The sequence below is a fragment of the Hordeum vulgare genome, chromosome 5H (genome assembly GCF_904849725.1).
Source record: "Hordeum vulgare subsp. vulgare chromosome 5H, MorexV3_pseudomolecules_assembly, whole genome shotgun sequence".
Taxonomy (NCBI): domain Eukaryota; kingdom Viridiplantae; phylum Streptophyta; class Magnoliopsida; order Poales; family Poaceae; genus Hordeum; species Hordeum vulgare.
Window position 1 is genome coordinate 31848914 of NC_058522.1, and position 21518 is coordinate 31870431.

The 21518-nt window shown below is 45.5% G+C and overlaps 1 protein-coding gene across 1 annotated transcript; it reads left to right on the forward strand.

Moving 5' to 3' along the window:
* Positions 1-1316: 1316 nt before the first annotated feature.
* Positions 1317-16139, forward strand: LOC123396258 (glucan 1,3-beta-glucosidase-like). The gene is made up of 7 exons (XM_045091253.1): positions 1317-1523; positions 7947-8186; positions 8288-8596; positions 14119-14277; positions 14880-15049; positions 15278-15786; positions 15896-16139. The coding sequence occupies exons 1-7, from the start codon at positions 1317-1319 to the stop codon at positions 16081-16083; spliced, it is 1782 nt and encodes a 593-aa protein (XP_044947188.1). The 3' UTR covers positions 16084-16139.
* Positions 16140-21518: the final 5379 nt, after the last annotated feature.

Here is a 21518-nt window from a genome sequence, read left to right on the forward strand (position 1 = left end):
TGGACAACCCATCCACTCTTTGTCGTCGGTTCATTGGGACTATTTCCAGGCTCATCTAGTGGAATATGCAGAATAAAATAAATGATGGGGATCCTTGTTTCTTGCATAATTATTACCGATGTTGTATATTAATATGTATAATCATGTGTAAATATAACATAAATATAAAAAAGAAAATACGCTCGATTAGTAGTAGCGCGGGGTACAGAACCGCGCTGCTAACAGTTAGTAGTAGCGAGTTAAAAAATAGTGCTACTGATATTTTAATTACTAGTAGCAAAGACATGACCCGCATTACTGCTGACTGTTAGTTGTAGCGCCCTAGCAGAAGCACGGCGACCCTTGCTATTGATATGGGAAAAACCCACACTACTACTAGGCTTTTCTCTAGTTGTGGTGATTGCAACTTACATCTTGACCACACCCGTAAAACCTCATCCTTGTTATCCCACATTGGAATGCTAAGAATTTCTTGGCTATTTTCTGGCATTAGCACTCAACACGTCCTTCCTCTGTCGTCTCAAGAATCGCCTTCAAATTCCGAGTCGTCTATAGCTAGGAGGGGCTGGATTGAGTTCAAAAGGAATTGGGACTGGTAAATACCCTCAATCCGGTCCAAATTATATCAAAGCGAAAATTACCTAATAATTACCCGGTCTGAAATCCCTAACCGTAGGCTATAAAACAGAGATAGTACAACGAAAGGGCATTACCTCGTCGGTGAAGTTGAGCATTTTGTCGTCACTGCAATCCTCCGAGTTTGCCCAAGAAGGCATTGCGGCAGCGGTGGCGAGGTTGGGCGGCAGTGGCGGTGAGGTTGGGTGGCGATGGCGGCACAGAGGAGAGCGAGGCAGAGAGGAGTGAGCGATTGAGCGAGAGGAGAGGATGGCAACGACACCGTTTCCTCTTAGGGACGGGTAAACAGGCTCGGTCCCTACGGCCGTTAACAGCTGTTAGCGGCGCGCCGTCCACCGTTGTCGGCCTGCATGTGATTGGCCATGTTAAAACCATATCAAATTTGAGTTTGATATTTCTTGTCACTGTCAAAATTCTGATGCGATACAAAGTGTCATATTTGTGAAATGCTAGTTTTACAAGAGCTATGAGCTAGTGTACTCGGGTAGTTTTACTCGAGTAATGAGTTTATGCATTTAACTCCACCGACGACCGCTTGTGCGTGATGGTGGTGGGATGTAATCACACCGGGTAGGATCATCCTCACTCCTTGGTCCAGTGACATCCAGCCATTGAAGATCGGATACCGACATGAACATGCGGAGAGTCGAGTACAACATCATGTTGGGGACGTCTATGGCATGCCGGTCTATGGCATGCCGGCACGTTGCTGGCGTCAATACTCTGATCAAGAAGATACATTTCGCACTGATGGCGACCGCGAGCCCGGTCGACAAGAACTGCATAGGCATCCTCGATATGCAAATATTTGCATTGCCATCGACGCGACGTTGCTCATGGCCGGGACCGGACTCACCTTCCCACAACTTACAATGGAACTAGGTCTGGTGCGTTGAACCCTTCTTGTTCTACCTGAGAAGCAGAAGAGTGCGACTTTTTGGAGGACGCGTTTCATGGAGGACTTTATTTCAAAAGATGCAAAAATGATATTTTTTATATTTTATAAAAATACAAAAATAAATATGTGAAAAGTTATACATATTCACTGTGGATCTGTAAAATTTCGTTCAAAAAAAATATTTTTTGCAAGCTACACACAAATAACAAAAATCCGGTCCAACAAAAATAAAAAAAAGGGCCTATTTCATTTTTTATTTGTTTTTTATGTATACACCACATATGAAAGTATATTGCTACAAAACTTTTCTCAAACGTGTTATACACGTATTTTTATATGTATAATGTTTCTTCAGATTTTTTGGGCTGTGGAAAAATGATATTTTAAAACGGACACCATGGAGCCCGTCCTCTATTCAGTATCTCTGCAGCAACGACTGCTTCTTTCATTGGCAGCTCCTATACGGTGCTGCAGGCCAGCAGCGCCCCCTGGGCCGGTCTATCAAACATCTCCTGATGTCCCGTTGCAGGCCTTGAAAAAAATTCATTGATTTTCTAAAACATGAATTACAAAATGTATATTAAAATTTTATTGAATGAAAAATCACTGAATCAGATTTGCAAAAAGTTCAGTGATTATGCAAAAATATTCACAGCTGTTTAGAATATATTCATAGATTTTCAAATAATTTACAAAATTCGAAACAAAATCGTCAATTTTGGAAAAACAATTCATAAATTTTTAAAAATAGTTTATTTATTTTGGAAAAAAATCACGAATTTTAAAATATGTTCACCGATTTTTAAAAAAAGTTCACCGATTTAAAAAAAGAGTTCATCAATTTTTGAAAATAGTTCATTGAATCTGATAAAAAATCACGAATTTAAAATATCTTCACCGATATTCAAAAAACGTTCACCGATTTAAAAAAAATGTGCATAAATATTTAAAAATAGTTCATTGATTTTGAAAAAAGTTCCCGAATTTTAAAATACGTTCACGATTTTACAAACAAGTTCAACGATTTCAGCAAAAATGTTCATAAAGTTTATAAATATTTTATGTTATAAAAGTTCAAGAATTTTAAAATATGTACATCAAATTTAAAATAAGTTCACAGATTTTGAAAAAATTCAGCAAATTGTAAAAAGAGTTTATCGAATTTGAAAAAGAAAAAGAACAAAACCAAAAAAATGTTTCAAATAAAAAATAAAAAAAACAAATCAAATAGTAAAAAACAGAACAAAACCCTTCCGAATAAAAAAAGAAAGACGAAAAATTAAAATAGAAAAGAAATGGAAAAAAGAAAAGGGCGTTCTAGAAGAAAAGATGGAAGAAGCCGTAGTAGAACAACTAATAGTTAATGGTCGGATGGTTGTTGCTTTGTGGGAATCTCTGAGAGATCACAGGATTGAATCCTCATCACATTCATTTTTACCACCGAAAACAGATATTATGGGCCGCGCCCAGTTCGCGCGGTTGCAGGCGTCGGTTAGAAAAATTGCACTATAACCTACGCTTGCAGCGCGCCAAATAGGGTTTGCCTCTTTCCTTACATGCTCCTTTCCTAAACATTCTCCTCATGTGACCCCGTTCCCAGACTTATTATGGGCTCCACACACGCCAAGCTAGAAAGAAGCTCCTATTTTGGGCTTGCCCACTGTTGTTTTTTGTCTCAAAAAATCTGATAATTTCCTTCTTTCTTTTTTTCTGTTTCTTTTTTCCTTTTATGCTTATATCTTTTTTTTCGTTTCTTCTTTCCTTTTTCCTTTTATTTTATAATTTACATAAAAACATTTTTTAAAATTTGAAGAACATTTTCTAAAAATTAGGAACATTTTTTTAATTTATGAACAAAGTTTGAAAAACAACATTTTTTGAAATTTGGAATATTTTTAGAAGCAAGAACATTTTTCAAAATTTAAGAACAATATTCAGACACAAACTTAGTTTAGAAATTGAACAAAATCTTGATATTTCGAACATTATTTGAAAATACCGAACTCTCCCCCCTTCCGTAGCTCCCTCATATTTTCTTCCACCACACCTCTCCTCTTTCGGCCGACCTCTACCTACGGTCCTTAGCTTCGTGCCCCTAGGAATTAGAGGCGGCGACATCGATGGTGGTCACGTTGAGGGGCTGCACTTGGTAGAAGTGGGATATTTCCGCAACAAAAAATCCTGGATCTCTCTTGCACACGTCGATGGTCGGTGGACATTGCTGAGAGGCGCGTAGGATTGGCGTCGAAGTCGAGGGCCACCGTCTGAGAGGTCTTTTTTGACATGGAGAATCTTATACGCTATAGTTGTGAAGTACTTATCCTTGTTGCACCTTATTTTGCTGCCTTTCTTCTTGGTCGTGATCCAGCGGAGACGGAATGTGTGGCGAGCAGCAGGATCAATAAGATGGATCTCGAGGACGGACGGGTAGCGCTCGTCATGGGAAGAGGGACCTGTACCTCATGGAGTCAAAGCTGGTGTGGGATCTGTTGAATCTGGCAACGTTCGTCCGTTGCGGGGAGACGGAGGACGCATGAACGCGTATGCTGGACTGCTTGCTCATAGGGTGCCACGGCATTGATGGACTGGGGCTCGATTCGCTCCACTTCCTGGCACACCCATTCGTGTTCGATGGCCACAAAGGTGCACTAGTATTGGAAACACCTTGGACTCTTTCCACAGGTAGAGCCTTCTGATCTAAAGGTATGTGGCTTCTGTGTCCTTTCGCAGGTGTGACACTACACTCCCATTAGAGGTTGCCCTTTGTTTTTAGCAAAGAGGAAAAGTCTGCTAATTAATGATACGGGGAGATGAACAATGTGGATATGAAGAAGCATTACGATGTACTATTCAGAAGTAAATGTTTCTAGAGATTAGATGAGGTGTTCCAAAGACAAGCAACTAATCTCGTTCATGGGTAAATATGGTTTTTGTGAGGCTTTGTTGAATTGAATTGGATGGACAACTGATTATTACTTCCTCCGTTTGGAATTACTTGTCTCTCCAATGCATATGATTTGAGCGTCAAGGAATTTCGTACGGAGGGAGTACTTAACATCAAACATTAGCAGCTAAATGGTGGGGCATGCAAAATAAATACACTTATGTTATTTTTATAGTTTTTTAGATATTTAAAGTTTTGCACTTCGTTGAACTCTTCACTTGGAGGTAATATGTGACATGTATTATTGTGGTTGAAGTCATCTAGAAGCGCTATTCCGTGACAACTGCACCATCAAGAATTCATGCAAGTTACGAGACTCTTAGAGGTAAAAAATTGGTATTGTAAATTTGTAATATAGTATAACAAATATGTTAGGATTTTGTCAACTTTATAGCGGAGCCATAATATATTAAGATGTAGGCGGAGCAGTACTATAGTTGGAAATTTTAGAACATGACTACTAGCACAATGATGAAAATAAATGCTAATGATCAAACATACAACACAAAAGGGAGGCACAACATCGAAAACATATGGTCCACTGATTTATGATTTATCCTGTATATATTAGAGAAGGATGTAGTTGATCAACTTAAGTAGTACTGGGGTTCTAGATGTTATGCATAAGGAAGAGATGGTTCTTTGGTCCCTGATTTTGCCTATATAAGATAAGGATGTAGTTGGTCAACTTCGGCAGCAGTAGTGGATTTCTATATGCCCGAGATTCAAATATTTCACTAAACATGCTTTAGAGGCTTCTATAACTGTCCAAATAAATTATTCAGAAGTCCAATAAGCATGTGGGGAACCTTTAAAAAATATTGTAGTCAGGAGTGCAATAAACCTGTAATAGCTTTCTTAAAATTGCATGTCAGAACTATTTTTTCATGTTTGTGTACTACTTCTACATATACTTTGAGAAAAATATTACTTGTCGGGTAGATCCATCTTTGTGCTTATTACTACTTCCTCCCGAACCGAGACCTACATTTATCCTGCTATGACATTAAGTTTTCCCTACTCCATTTAATGTATTAACCATTTTATGAATATATGCCATCCTTCTAGGTGAAATATTCTTGGTCAAAGGCCTCCCCCCGAACAAGAAAACAATGACTTCTTTTTTCTTAAAGGGGGCACTTGGGCATGTGCATTAGATGATGCACATACCCATAAAACATTGAAATCTTGGTAGGAGCTAGAGATCTTGTTCACCTCGCCATTTGATTATTCTCTAAGAGTTTATTTAATATTGTATAAAGTTGCTTGGGTACTAAACATGATTTATGATACAAATTTTCATGCAACAAGATTCGTTCTAGCATAATATTTTATGATTATATTATCCTTTTTGCTTGTTGTTGGATAACCATTGTTAGCGGCTAAGTTTGCAAAAGAAACCTTTTGAACATGCAACTTTATGCTTGTCCATTTTTCCTTGCAATTTTGAGTTTATGTGTAAACTTAATTAGCTTAGAGTTCTTTGGTAAACTCACTCAAAGCTTTTGTGTTTATCCAAATAAAAAGGGCATAAAACAAGAATGATGGCCAACTTTAATTAAAGGCCTTATGTTGAACTTTGATTGAGGAACATTGCCAATTTAACTATTCAAAATAGCACGAAAGTGATCTTACATATATATTCTTAAAATGAAGACAAACGTGATACCATCTATAGACAAGTGTCAAGGCTAATATTAATATTCATGGTAGTTCCATCTGCTGAGTTAGTAGCAATATTATACATTTATACAATATTCATGGTAGTTCCATGTTTGATCACTTTGTAGTTCAGAACTTGTATTTTTGTTCGAAAATATTATCCATTTATCACTGAGTGAATGGAACAATGCACGTGTAATAATAAGTATCTCAATGAAAGGTATTTGCTAGGAACATGATCACATTTTTTGCAAATATATAGTATATGAGTGATGTGTTGCTATGTTAAATTGCTTTAAATTTTATTCCTTTTTGCAGATCTGGATCAGCTGGTTGGTTAGAGGAAGAAAGCAGAACGCGTGAATTAAAGTGGAGAGGACGAATAAATATGTGATTTCACTAAGATGCACTGGGTTGAATAGTTGAATTACATTGTCCTTTTATTAATCATAAGGCCAATTATCATCATATTTGTGATGGACCACAATGAGGATTCTCATAGTTGGAGAAAATAAGTATTATGTGGATTCTCATAGTTGGAGTTAATAACACATACAATGACGTATTAGTTGCATGCCAAACAACATACATCATATTTTTATTTCGTCGTAATGCACGACATTCAACTGTAATGTTACAACATGGCAATGGCTCGGCGGGCATCTAATCTGCCATCTTGGCTAAGGGCGCATCACGGGTGGCGCATGCCTCGCCCCCCTTGTAAGCGGTGGTAGATCGGCATGAAACCGCGGCGGTGGATCGGGACGGAGAGTCGGGCGGTTAGCGGGGAACTCCTCATTGACGGGCCATGGGAAATTACAATGTGAAGGAGAGATGGTGCCAAGACGAATGTGAGATGGCCGTCATCCGTTTTAAAAGGAGAGGGCGTCGGCGAGGAATATCCGACAGCAAAACAAAAGGGTGCATCATGGGGTGTGTAGTTGGGATCGCGTGTTGGAGATAACATGATGTATATTCCGGACAATCATATTTCTCCCCTGTCTATGGGCTGAATTATTGGAAGCTAGGACTATTCAGACAGTTGAATATTGAGGAGGTTGATGGGTGTATGTGTGATGTCTGAACACAACCAGACTTATGAGAGAGAAATGAGCTTCGAGCCAACTTTAATTATTTATTTCATTCATTATAACAATGCACGGACATTCTACTAGTTTAAATTAGTAGCATGGGGCCACATGCCAGATTAGTGGCCCTTGAGTTTTCAAATCGGAAAAGGACGAGACAGAGAACGCTTTGGGCCACGTTAATGTAAGTGGAACATGTTTTGACTTAAAACAACCCTAAAACTTTGAATAGTGGAACGGACGAGGCAATACTTCTTTTTAAGAGTACGCCTAAACGACTAGCATTCGTTTCACAACGAACGTATCACGAACACCACACACGTACAAGTCCAACCATCCAGGAACAGCCAACAACGATGATACAATACTATAAAGCGCAAGCGTCTGCCCTGATAGATAACAACACCGCGTCTCGATCCACGCCGGACACCCCTAAAAACCAGCTGCTCTCATAGAACTTCGCTAGTCGGCACACCATCCATCATGAATGACGAAGAGGAGGTGGCAGGTAAATGGAGGACTTGCTCCTGGACGGAGCAATACTACCCAAGTGCGAAACCACCGTAGTTCGTGCTAGCCATTAGTTTTGACCGCCGGTCCCGGATTGTTATCGTTAGTGGAAGGAAACCCTCCCGTTCCAATCTTGTGTTCATGCATCCAAGAGGCCCATCATATCTTAATAGGTAATCATCAGCCATGAGCTATTATAAGCGAGCAGAGCACGGCAGGGAAGGGCACGGCACCGAGCAATTGCCTTGCAACTTGCAAGCAACCGAGCCCAGTGGATCGGAGGAAGCACTGTTCCTTTCTCCTCGTGTTGTGCTTCCTCTCCCGAAGCTCGGCGGCTATGGCTGCTCCCCGTCTCCCCGTCCGGGCGGTGAACCTCGGCGGGTGGCTGGTGACGGAGGGCTGGATCCTGCCGTCCCTCTTCGACGGCATCCCCAACAACGATCTTCTGGTAACTAAGGTCGCACTCGCAGCTTTGCACATGCATGCCGCCATGGCGCTCTGTTTCTAGTTTCTTGACCGATCAGCACACGCGGATGTACGTACGTACAGGACGGCACGCAGCTGCAGTTCAAGTCGGTGACGCAGAACGCCTACGTGGCCGCTGAGAATGGCGGCGGCGCGGCGCTGGTGGCGAACCGGCCTCAGGCGTCTGGCTGGGAGACATTCAAGATGTGGCGGATCAACGAGGTGACATTCAACTTCAAAGTGTTCGGCAACCAGTTCGTGGGCGTCCAGAGCGACGGCTCGCTGGTCGCGACCGCGGCGACGCCGGGGCGGTCGGAGACGTTCCGGTTGGTCCGCAGCCCCGGCGACCAGTACAAGATGCGGATCATGGCGCCCAACGGGCTCTTCTTGCAGGTAATAAATAATTAAAGATAATACCGTATTATTCATACGAAATACTGCATATGTTGGGCAGCTCTGCACTCCTCGTACTGTACTATATTTGTCAGCCACTCTCCCGATGATCATCGCGTGAACTCACTCAATGCGCTCGAACGAGCTCCAGAGAAAGGTTTGTGCAGCGTAAAACTTGCTGCTTATCTCGTTTTTCTCTTGCTTTATTTATACTCTGGTTACACGGGTACTAACAACCCCGAGCGCTAGCTATAGACTCGGATCACGATCGAGTCATGGCCGTTGCCATCCCAACGTCCCTCTCGCGTGATCCTACAAACGCGCCACGGACCCTGCTGCCGCGCCATCCCACGACGGGGTTCGATGGTGATCCTAAACTCTAGGAAAGCAAAGACTTGCGCCCCACGCCGGTGAACAGGCTCACAGATCGTGGGTTTATTCTACTGAACTTAAAAACTAGCCTAAAACAGCGCAGAGTTTACCTGACAATCACTCCCTAACCCCTGAGTTGTTTACTTGATCCCAGCGACGCCGATTGCAGCTCGCAGCTCCTGAAACTTGACACGCCCTAGTGCCTTTGTCAGCAAGTCCGCGAGTTGTCCGTCAGTGTCGATGAACTCGACCTCCACGCGCCCCTCTTCCACGCACTCCCTGATGAAGTGATATCTTATGTCGATGTGTTTGCTTCGGTCGTGAAAAATGGGGTTCTTGCAGAGGGAGATCGCGGACTTGTTGTCCACCTTCAGTTTGATCTTCTCGGCCTTCTTGTTCTGCAGTTCTCCAAGAAGCCGAGCCAGCCAGATGCCCTGGCATGCCGCCGTCGTTGCGGCGATGAACTCTGCCTCGCAGGAGGAGAGCGCAACCACCTTCTGTTTTAGGGATTGCCAACTGATGAGATTTGGCCCCAGAAAGAAGAGAACGCCGGTGGTGCTCTTGCGGATGTCTATGTCGCTCGCGTGATCGCTGTCGCTGTACCCGTTCAGCGTCGCGTGTCTGTCTCCCTTCGTGTACTGGCAACCGAAGTGCAGTGTTCCGGCGACGTACCGGAGGATTTGCTTGACGGCTGCCAGGTGCTCCGTGGTGGGGGACTCCATGAACCGACTGACGTAGCCCACTGAGTAGGCGATGTCGGGGCGTGTGTGCACCAAGTACCGCAGGATCCCGACGACGTTGCGGTACTCCGTTGCGTCGGTGGCCGGCGCGGTGCTTTCCTTGCTGAGCCTTGGCCGTGGCTGCATGGGCATGGGGCAGGGTCTACACCCTACCATGCCGCTCTTGTCGAGGATCTTCACGGCGTAGGCGGCCTGGCTCAGCGAGATGGAACTTGCTTCCTGCTTCACCTCGATGCCGAGGTAGAAACTGAGCAGCCCCAAATCGCTCATGCGAAAAAGCTTCTTCATCTCCTCCTTGAATCGAGTGATCTCCAGCTTGTCGTTGCCCGTGATGATGAGATCGTCGACGTAGACACCGACGAGCAGCCTTGCTGTCCCGGCGCCGCGCCCGTAGATGGCGTGCTCGGAGTCGCTTCTCCTGAACCCCAGCTCTACAAGGCAGCTGTCAAGCTTGGAGTACCACGCACGTGGTGCCTGTCGCAGGCCGTAGAGCGCCTTGTCCAGGCGCAGCACTTTGCCTTCCTTTCCAGCGACGGTGTAGCCGGGAGGCTGCGCTACGTACACCTCCTCGTGGAGATCGCCGTTGAGGAAGGCGCTCTTGACGTCCATGTGGTGGACGGGCCACCCTTCTTGAGCTGCCAGAGCGAGCAGTAGGTGGACTGATTCGAGGCGTGCCACTGGGGCAAAAACCTCCTCAAAGTCCACTCCCTGCCTCTGGACGTATCCCTTCGCGACGAGCCTGGCTTTGTGCTTCTGGACATCACCGTTAGCGTCCCGCTTGAGCTTGTAGACCCACTTGAGTCCGATGGGCCGAAAACCCGCAGGAAGATCAGTGAAGCGCCATGTCTCGTTGTCGATGATCGACGCCATCTCCTCGTCCATGGCGCGTCTCTAGTTTGCATCACGCTCGGCTTCGGCGAACGTGAGTAGCTCACCCATGACCCCAAGGTGGAGTTCTTCCTCCTCGGCTGCGTCGGGGTCGAGCTCATCCTCATGCACCATCACGTAGTCCTCGAAGGTCTTCGGCTGCACGATGTCGTTGCGCGACCGCGCCGTCATGGGGTGTTGGAGCTGCGTCGGCGTCGGTGCTTCTTCCGGCGACACCGCCCGTGGTTCAGGTGAGGGTGGTGACGCTGCTGGTGACGGTGAAGGAGATGGGCCCGCCGGTCCAGGGTCTCGTACGCGCTCTGCTGGTACAGAAGGGCTTCGGCGTGCGCTGTCTGTCTCAGCGGAGGTCGCCGCGCGTGGCAGCGAGCGCGTCGTCGTATGCGTGTAGAGGTCGACGGTGAAGGGGGCCGTGGTGGCCGCTGCTCCCTCCTCCGTCCAGTTCCAGCTTGCCTGTTTGTCGAACACCACGTCCCTGGTGACGTGGATGCGCTGCCGTGATGGGTCATACACCCGGTATGCAGCCGGGCCAGGTTCATACCCGAAAAACACCATAGGGGTCCTCTGGTCGTCCAGCTTGGCCGGGTGTGATTTCACCGTCTTGACATGGAAAACACAGCCAAAGACACGAAGGTAGCATATGTTTGGTTTGTGTCCATGCCATACCTCAAACGGCGTCTTGCCGTCGACGCTCTTCGTAGGCGAGCGGTTCAGCAGGAACACCGCCGTGCTCACCGCCTCGCCCAGAACCTCGCGGGCACCCCCTTCGCCTTCATGATGCTCCGCGCCGTTGCGACGATGGTCTGGTTCCGTCGCTCCACCACCCCGTTTTGCTGCAGGGAGTACGACGCAGTTAGCTGGCGCCCCACTCCCTCATCGGCGCAGTAGGAGGCGAAGGTGATGGAGTTGAACTCGCCTCCGCGATCCGTGCGAAGGAGGCGAAGTTTGCGGCCCGTCTCAACCTCCGCGTGCGCCTTGAGCTGCTTGACTGCGTTTGCCGCTTCGTCCTTCGTCCGGAGCAGTGTGAGCCACATGTAGCGGCTCTTGTCGTCGACGAGCAGCAAGAAGTAGCTCCTGCCGGCGGGGGTCGCCGGCGTGATTGGCCCGCAGAGGTCCCCGTGCACGAGGTCGAGGATGCCCTCGGCGCGGTGCTTGGCGGCTTGCGGAAAGGGGGCTCGACGTTGCTTTCCTGCTAGGCAGCTATCGTACAGCTGCTCGACGTGCTCGATCGACGGAAGGCCGCGCACCATGCCGCGACTGGCTAGCCGGCGGAGAGCGTTGAAGTTGAGGTGGCCGTATCTGGTGTGCCACCTCCATGCATTCTCCTCGTGGCGTGTGGCGAGGCACACCGGCTGCGTGATCTTGAGAGTGACCACATACAGCCGGTTCCGAGCTCGTGGTACTCGTGCCAGCAGACGGTTGTGGCGATCCCAGAGGTGGAGAAGGCCGCCCTGGATGAAGACGTTGCAGCCGCTCTCGTCGAGCTGGCCGAAGCTGACGATGTTGCTGCGCAGACGAGGGATGTAGTAGGCATTGGTGAGCGCGCGGTGCTCCCTGTTCTGACACGAGAACAGGATCGTTCCTCGCCCTTTTATGTCGACGACAGAACCGTCTCCGAACTTCACCGTGCCGGTGACGCCGGTGTCCAGGTCGGTGAAGGAAGACGCGCAACCAGTCATGTGGTTGCTCACGCCCGTATCCAAGAACCAGATGTCGTCGGGTTGGCCCTCCTTAGTGAGGAAGACGCGTTCCTCGACCAGTTCCACGGTGCTGGCGTGACCGCTGGTCGCCGTGGGCGTGGCCTCGGCACCTCCCGCCTGCAGTGACTTCCCCTCGCCGTCAGGGATTGCCACAAACATGAGGAGCGCGGGCCCGTCGTCGTCGTCGTGGAACCTGCAGGCCCTAGCGAGGTGCAGGGCCGGCTCGTCTTCCTCCACCTTGGCCAGGTTTGCTTGCTGGCCCTTTCGTTCGCGCCGTGGTTCCGGGCAGTCCCTGGAGATGTGCCCGGCGTATTTGTTGTAGTTGTAACATTTTACCTGCGACATGTTGCGTTTGCCACTGGAGTCGCGTCGATCGTTGTCGCGGCCCCGTCCCTGCGGCTTGCCCTTCTGCTTGGGTTTTCCTCCATTCGCGCCTGAGCCCTGTCCTTGCTCGCGCTGTTTCCTGCGCGCCAGCCACTCCTGCTCAGTGAGCAGAAGTTGCCCGCCGGCATTTTCCGTCGCGGCGCCTGAACACCGCTCGACAGACGATCGTAGGCGCCCGATCAGTTCCTCCACAGTCAGGTCGTTCAGATCAAGCAGTGTCTCGATGGAGCATGCGATCTGAACGTACTGGCTGGGCACCTCCCTGAGAATCTTCTGAACTACCTTTACCTCTTCGACGGTGTCCCCGAGCGAGCGCAGGTTGTTGACGAGGGCGGTGATCCGCAGTCCGAACGCGTCGAGGGTCTCACCTTCCTTGAAGGCGATCTGCTCGAACTCCCCGCGGAGGCGTTGCGCGGTCGCCTCGTGAACGCGGCTCACCCCCATGCGCATGAGCCTGACGGCCTCCCACGCCTCCTGCGCGGTTTCCTTGACGGCGAGGACCGGGATCATCTCTGGTGGGACGGCCCGCAGCAGCGCCGAGAGGGCTGCCATGTCCTCGCGATCACCGGGTACACCCATGCCTGACATGGCCTCCCAGAGGCCTTGGGCATGAAGGTTGATCCTCATGATGAGGGACCATTCGACGTAGTTCGTGGCGGTGAGCGTGGGGTAGACGATCGTGCTGCCGTAGTTTGTGCACTCCTGCACGACCCGCTCGTGGACGACCACCTCGTTGCCGTCCCTCCTGACGACGCTGCGTCCACGGCTCCGCGCCCGTGGCTGCGTCGGGGTAGGAGGCGCCGGAGCTCCTGGCGCCGCTCCTGGTGCGCCGTTCCCTTCCCCTCCGTTGGGAGGGTTCGACGCCGTGCGCTGCCGTTCGTTCGACATGGCCTCCCGGAACGTGTAAGGCTCTGATATCAATTGTCAGCCACTCTCCCGATCGTCGCGTGAACTCACTCAGTGCGCTAGAACGAGCTCGAGAGAGAGGTTTGTGCAGCGTAAAACTTGCTGCTTATCTCGTTTTTCTCTTGCTTTATTTATACTCTGGTTACAGGGGGTACTAACAACCCCGAGCGCTAGCTACAGACTCGGATCACGATCGAGTCATGGCCGTTGCCATCCCAACGTCCCTCTCCCGTGATCCTACAAACGCGCCACGGACCCCTGCTGCCGCGCCATCCCACGACGGGGTTCGGTGGTGATCCTAAACTCTAGGAAAGCAAAGACTTGCGCCCCACGCTGGTGAACAGGCTCACAGATCGTGAGTTTATTCTACCGAACTTAAAAACTAGCCTAAAACAGCGCAGGGTTTACCTGACAATATTTGCCAACTGGGCAACAAGTGTCTGCTAGCAAGTTGCATGTGCGTTCAAAAACGATACTCCATTATTCAGCACGAGCCTCCAATGTTGACTAGTTTGTTAAATTCTGTTGATGACAGGCAAACAAAGATAGCTCGTTGACGGCGGACTATGGCCAAAGCACAAGCTGGGGCGACGACGACCCATCGGTGTTTGCGGTGACCAGAGTTTCGGGGCTCCAAGGGGAGTACCAAATCTGCAACGGCTATGGGATGGCAAAGGCTACATCAATTCTCAGGGTAAACACATTCAACATCACTGCGCCCAGTCCTCCACTTGCTGACCCCCATTTTTTAATTCAGAACTACATATAGGGAGCAACACTAGTAGATTATGCTTATCAGGTACTGTGTGGTGTGGAGATCACTCAATGTCCTCAGGGCTTTCCCTCCTAAATTTATTTTCTTGTGTATTAGGAGTATATCTTTGTCCACTTGCACAAGGAAACGAAGAAATAGTAGTGCCGATCATTGTGCCGCGAATAATTCATATTGCAAAAGATACACTAAGTCTTTGCTCATCGCAATATAGTAATATTATCTAACTGATTGTGTGTTATTCTTATTATTATCATTATCATTGTCATCATCATCACCATTATTATTATTATTATTATTATTATTATTATTATTATTATTATTACTACCATTATTACTATTACTATTATTATTACTACTATAGTGAGCATGCAGTGTGTTTTTCTTGTCTTGACAAGGTAGATACTTGCAGTTCGCAGGGTTTATAGCATAGCTAGAAATAGGTACTATTGTTCTCCCTCTGGAAGTTAGGAATATGTATCATTCTTGGCACCTCAATTTTGTGAATGTTGCATGTTTGGCAGAACCACTGGAGCACATATATAGTGGAAGATGACTTCAGGTTCATCTCCAAAAGCGGGCTGACCGCAGTGAGAATACCAGTGGGATGGTGGATCGCTAACGACCCCAGACCTCCTGCACCTTGCGTTGGAGGTTCACTTAAAACCTTGGACAAGACATTCAAATGGGCAGAGTAAGCAACCTTCAAAAACTTGCAATTTATTTTTGCTAATGTATGGAATCAACGATCGGCTCAAGTGTTGGAATATTCAGGCAGAACACTGACCTTGGCATCATCTTGAGCAAACTAAAGCTTTTGTCATCTAATTAAGTTTTGGCCTGGGGTTTATCCTCCTTTTTATTTTAATTATTATTTTGAAACATTCGGCTTTATAAACGCTCAATTTGCCTGTATGAACAGGAAGTACAATCTGGGCGTCATCATTGACCTACACGCAGCACCTCGATCGCAAAATCCCTTTGAGCACAGCTCCTCCAAGGACGGCTCGCAGGACTGGGGCACCACCGATACTAACAACGCACAGACCGTGCAAGTGATAGATTTTCTTGCATCTAGGTATGCCAAAAGCCCAAGCCTCCTCGCGGTTGAGCTAATGAACGAGCCGTTGGCGCCCGGCATATCCCTGGAGAGCCTGAAAACATATTATCGTGACGGGTACAACGCTGTCAGGAAGCACTCATCAAAGGCCTATGTGATCATGTCCAACCGGCTGTCATCCCCGGACTCAACGGAGCTCCTTGAGCTCGCCAGCGGGTTATCCGGATCCGTCATCGACGTGCATTACTATGCGTTGTTCAACAACATGTTCGATACTTTCACCGTGCAACAAAATATTGATTTCATCAAGACCAACTACTCAAGCGCTCTCAACACTGTCACGAGGCAAAATGGCCCCCTCACCTTCGTAGGTATGTGTAACTAATCACTTTTGATTTTGGAACATGGTTTTTTTATCCCCATTCCTGCAGGACTTTAGTAAAAATATCTCATGTGACATGGATGACATGTTTTCCGCAGGAGAATGGGTGGCTGAGTGGAAGGTGCCCAATGCAACCAAGCAAGAGTTCGAGATGTTTGCAAATGCACAAATGGATGTGTATGGGAAGGCAACGTTTGGATGGGCCTATTGGACTCTCAAGAATGTGAACAACCACTGGAGTATGGAGTGGATGATCAACAATGGATACATCTCCTTGAAAAGCTAGGATATGTTCTATGTGTCATTACTCATAAATCTTGAAATAAATTTGTAACGAATGATGAAATAAATTTTGAGAACAATGAACACATCTAGAAAAAAATGATTTGAGTCAAATAAACTAGTCGTATTCGGCCATTTGCAATACATGTCTCCTATTGTTGAAATATATAACCAATTTTTCTCCATAAGCTTAGGCTTGGGTGAACTAATTGGTGCATGTAATTCAGTATGTGTTCAGAGTCTTAAGATAATTCCAACATTATACTTAACAATCTTTAGTTGCAAGTCATAAAAGTTGTGTGAACTAGGTAATCTCGATCTTGGAAAAACACATATCTGTTAGCACTCACAATTATCTCGTCTTGATCCCTCCCTCTTTTTTGTCACTCGAAGAAGAACATATGAAGAACTCTGAGTTTTTCGGCAGCACACTTAATGCTCTATTTTTCTCTTTATTTTCTTTTAGTTCTAATCACTTCTTTGTCTGGTAAGACATTTACAACAACTTATAGGTCATCGCCCGGAAGATAAAAGAGAGGACACATTCACTTACAGTAGGCCTGAAACACAATGTGGTTGTGATGTCCGTATGAAGATTAGCCTTAGAGATGGATTTTATGATGTGTATGAATTTGAGGCCTCACATAACCATAATCTTGCTAATGGAATCATGGTCCAATACTTGAGATCCCAGAGAAAAGTGACAGAAGTACAGATAGCAAATGCAGAGGTCGCAAAGTGAGTTGGCATTTCAAATAAAGCAACAATCGATTTGATGGCCAAAGAAGCAGGTGGAAGTGAAAACCTTGGCTTTACACCTCAAGATATGAAAAACCATTTGTACTCAAAGAGAAAAATAAAAGCGATGGTAGGTGACACGGGGGAAGTATTAGAATGCATGTAGAAAAAGGTGTCGGAAGATGTGAACTTCTTCTATTAAATTCAAGTGGATGAGGATGAGTTGATAACTAATATTTTTTGGACGGACTCCAAAATGGTTTCAGACTATGCAATATTCGGTGATGTTATATGCTTTGACACCACATACAAAAAACTTCAAAGAAAGGAACTTTAAAGAAGAAGGAGACAAATGGTACTGTACAACTACAGTCCCATGACTGATCAACGGTAATAATACTTTGTTACTTGTTTCAAACCTCACTTGTACTAACTTTTATCTATCATCTCCTACAGGGTCCTATGGAATTTTTGACGAACCAAATGGCTGCATATCAATTGCACTACAATGCTATGCTAAGGGATTCAATGCAACCATCAATTAGTAATGTAATCCCTATGTTACCACAGACCCAACAACTGTTGGATGGGTTCCAACCATACAATACAACAATGGTAGAGTAGTCTACACTTTCAAGTTTTCCTAATTTTTAAACATCAGTGCAGCTAAACTTTGCTTTGTCCACAGAGTCATCTGACAAATAATATGTACACCTCGCTGCAAGGGACCATTGGGGCCTCTAACTATGGTTCGATGGTAGGAGATAATCAGGACTTCCTCCATCAATCGAATCCAACATCTATCCTAAATGCTTCAATGTTGCAATCAAGTGGTCATACCATCCCAATGCCACCGCACACCCAAGAACCACGCAATACTCAAGTGGTATAATCAGTCCACACTTCCATTTCAAGTATTCTAACTTTTATATCCTAAATGAAATTGAACTTTTCTTATTTTCTACACATGGTCATCCAACAAATCACATGCATACATATTTAGAACGGCAACATTCCCTGTTGAATCCGTCAGTGCAAGGGGCCATTGGGACGTCTGACACTAGTTTGATGAGAGGACAAAATCAATTCTTTCTCAATCAACCGAAGCCAACCTAATTAATTTTGTTCTTGCGAGTTTTATCTCATGTGTGTTAGAGTTCCAAGTTGCAACTGATTTTTATTTGAACTTGTACGTACTGTTAACTGAATGCTACTCAATCTCCCTAGTCAAATATAGTGCTTCACTGGATTATCTACGGTACCAATAAAAAACAAAAGGAAATTTACATGTGTCCTATGTAGGTGATGCTGAAGATTGCAGTCCCTCTTCCCCTCCAAGCATCTATGTCCCCCCTTTTTCCTTTCCAAGGGCGTACCAATTTCTGTGCTCGTGGACGTCCTTCCTCTTTCTCCCTCGACTCCTCCTCCAAACTCCTCCACAAGACCGAGGTGCCGCCCTCTTGTGTTGCCGTCCCGCAGGCGCCCGTCAGTCTCCACGCCTCTGAGCGGCGAGTAGGGTCCGGCTAACGCCTATTGAGGCGCATGTTCTAGCCAAGCTGCCCCAAGCTCCGCGCCTTTGAGCAGCGACGCGGGTCCGGACGGTTCCGGCAAGCGCCCGCCAAGCTCCGCGCGTTTGAGCAACGACGCAGGTCCGGACGATTCCGGCAAGTGCCCGCCAAGGTCCGCACCTTTGAGCAGCGATGCAGGTCCGGCTGATTCAGGCAAGCGCATGCGCACGCTGGCGGCGGCCAGCCGAGCCGTGGCGGGATGATGTATGGTCTTGGTGGGAACGGACGACCGGAGGAGAACGGGGACACGAACGCGCTAGCTCATTTAGGTGGACGCCGGACGGAGGTACGACGAGATCCAGACGGCTGGAGGGCTCCGGTGGCTGGAGGTTGGAGTAGCACGAGCTTCAGCTTGAAGTTCACTACACACAGAAAAGGACTAGAACTCGTTATTATGCTGTGTATTTTTATTTTATTTTTTCACTCAAAATCAAGAGCGGAGGAGGGGAGGAGTGCGTGGAAACACAGCCGTATGATGGATGTGGCGTAGGCTGCTGCGTCCGGTACGGACGTGCTAGAGCATCGTAGAATATAGCATACTAAATTTTGGTGATATTGTTGTATTCCATCTTCGTTTCATTTCCATAGTGGTCAAAATGCGCAAGTTAGCGCTTTCCTTGCACCTTGTTTGCTGCCTAAGATTTGTTCTTGAGAACTCATTTAATTTAAATGATGCTTTATTAGGGTTGGCCTATTTTTCTCTCAAGTGGTAGTCAGACGTACGTTATATATGTAGGCAAACGTGTTTGTCAGTGAACATACAATTTGTATTCTTTGACTGAATCGGCAGTCATGTACTCCGTACAATACAAGTAACAAAGAATAGAAAAGCAACAGAACAAAGGGCGTCCATCGTCGGTTCATGAATAAGCAACTACTACTGTAAACTAGCTGATTGCCCGTTGCCACGAGATAACAAAAATAAAAAATATGTTAATCAGTAAATTGTTAGAATTATGGAAATACATATCCAAATAGAATTGCAACTTGTTCGAATTCATATAACGACAAACATTCATTCTCTCTCCCACCTTGTGTTCCTGCTCTGTATTCGCCATGCCTCCCCTTAGTCGTCTTCCCCTCTTACAATTATAAGTGTATCATTCCATCTACTCTTTCTCTAGCATTATCGTCGTTTGAAAAGTATGTCATCTCTTGTTATGATTGTTTTGGGTAACTATTTTAACTTGTATCCTCTATTAAAAAAAGATAACTCAAAGAAAGTATCTGGTACTTAGAAAAGCATGCTCAATTTTGCATGGGAATTGTTGGATCCAAATAAAGAATGTAATTTCATTTCGGTTGTTGATGAGTGTAATATTAAAATGGACTCCCATATGTGATCACTTATGGGGATGACTCAAGAATTTTTCACTCATGTAGTAAAGATGGCTAACCGACAATAAAAGAAGTGCACAAACTGCCAATGATTTCTTTGACATAGTTAAAAAACACATACAATGTTGTCCTCTAAAGTATGCACCTTATATCTAAACACGTGTATATACATACATGTCAAATGAAACGAAAAGTTAGACTTCCTCAACACAATTATACATACAGAGTTGTGATGGATTATGTTATATATAATACTCATGCTTCATTCAAAAAATTCCTTTGTTCCTTGCTCCGACTATGAGGACATCACCTGAACGTAAATTTTCTTACCATTCTTCAGTTTCCTTGCAAAATTCAGACCGTAGCCTGGTCACTCATGAAACAAAACTGTTTGGACATAATATAGTTGATCCAAGTGCTACAGTTGATAATATGCTATCTGTTTCTGTCTTAAACTCAAGAAGATAAGCTGGTAAGATGCCCTATAAACGAATAAAATGACATAATAGGTGGCCCTCAAAACTCAAACAGATTATTCAGAGATTTTTCTTCTTCCTCCACGGCGCAACACGAAAAGAAACACACTTTGCATTCTTCACATAAAGACAATGTAGAAATTAGCTAGTTAAGTAAGTGGACTCTTGAAGACTATCCTCATAAGAATTTTTTTGAAAAACAATTCTGGATAAATTGCAACAGATGCCACAAATTAGGATAATTTTTAATGAGGGCTTAGTGACACTCTTATCCTCGATGTAGATATGTTTGTTGTGATTCTTGACTCTAACTAATAAATTCAAATTCTTATTCAATATAGATTATTGTGATAATCTCCTGCAAAACCGTGATGATCAAATCACAATTATCTCCAACACTATGAGTGCGTAAAGATACAAATATACTGATGAACTATACTAAGGAGTCATGATGCTCAAATATAAAATAGGCACATATGAACTACTATTGAAAAAACAATAGTAGCATGTATTGCTTACCTGGCGATGAAGTATCACCGTTATAAACATGTGACACCATTCAGCTCTGTTTGCTGGTACAAAAATTTCCAACAGACTTGGTAACTTTATCATTTCAAGGATTGTTGGTAAGCTTTCAAGGATGAGAATGTCTACTTCACAGCTGTTTTGTGCAAAAATAACTATTATGGATTCACAGAAGATTAGGTAGTGCTCTCATTTAACAATCCATAGCTTTCTTGGCGCCTTCCATAACAACAAAATAAAGTACAAATCTGATGACACTGAATATAACCAATATATAACTTACAACTGAGTAACCTCATAGTGGATGCCATCGAAGTGCCATCGTTTTCGTTATATAAACAACAATATTATCGCATCAGTACATTTACCACGTAGAAGAAGACCCATCCGATCCTTGAAATTATATATGTATGCAATCTGCAATGTAAATAGTACATTCATAACCCAATTCAATTCTAGAATAAGATAGTTTGCAAAATCTATATCTATCTATTAGATGTCAAGTTTGTGAGTTTTTGTAGTTAAATCTCCAATTTATCAGGGGTTCCAAATTCATAGACGAGTTTCTAGTGGGATCCATCTGATTGGGATCTGATAAAACTGTATGGTGCAAAGGGCGTATTGACCCAAGGTTGCAGCAAGAGGAACGCAAGGTTCATTGTGTCCGAGAGAATCACCTGTGGTGCCATCCTGAAGAAAACCACATGGTGCGTAACATCACCGACGACGTTGTCGTGTGGTCCATCGATAGGAGAAGAACTCCCGGTACAAGATAGACATGGTGTCGCCTCGCT

What these genes read in the sequence shown, in the direction of transcription:
- LOC123396258 (XM_045091253.1), top strand. Translation starts at nt 1,317, where the DNA reads ATGCCGGTCTATGGCATGCCGGCACGTTGCTGGCGTCAATACTCTGAT. An exon ending in CCAACGGGCTCTTCTTGCAG is followed by an intron (nt 8,597 to 14,118) that starts GTAATAAATAAT and finishes TGTTGATGACAG; the next exon opens with GCAAACAAAGATAGCTCGTT. An exon ending in TGGCCCCCTCACCTTCGTAG is followed by an intron (nt 15,787 to 15,895) that starts GTATGTGTAACT and finishes TGTTTTCCGCAG; the next exon opens with GAGAATGGGTGGCTGAGTGG.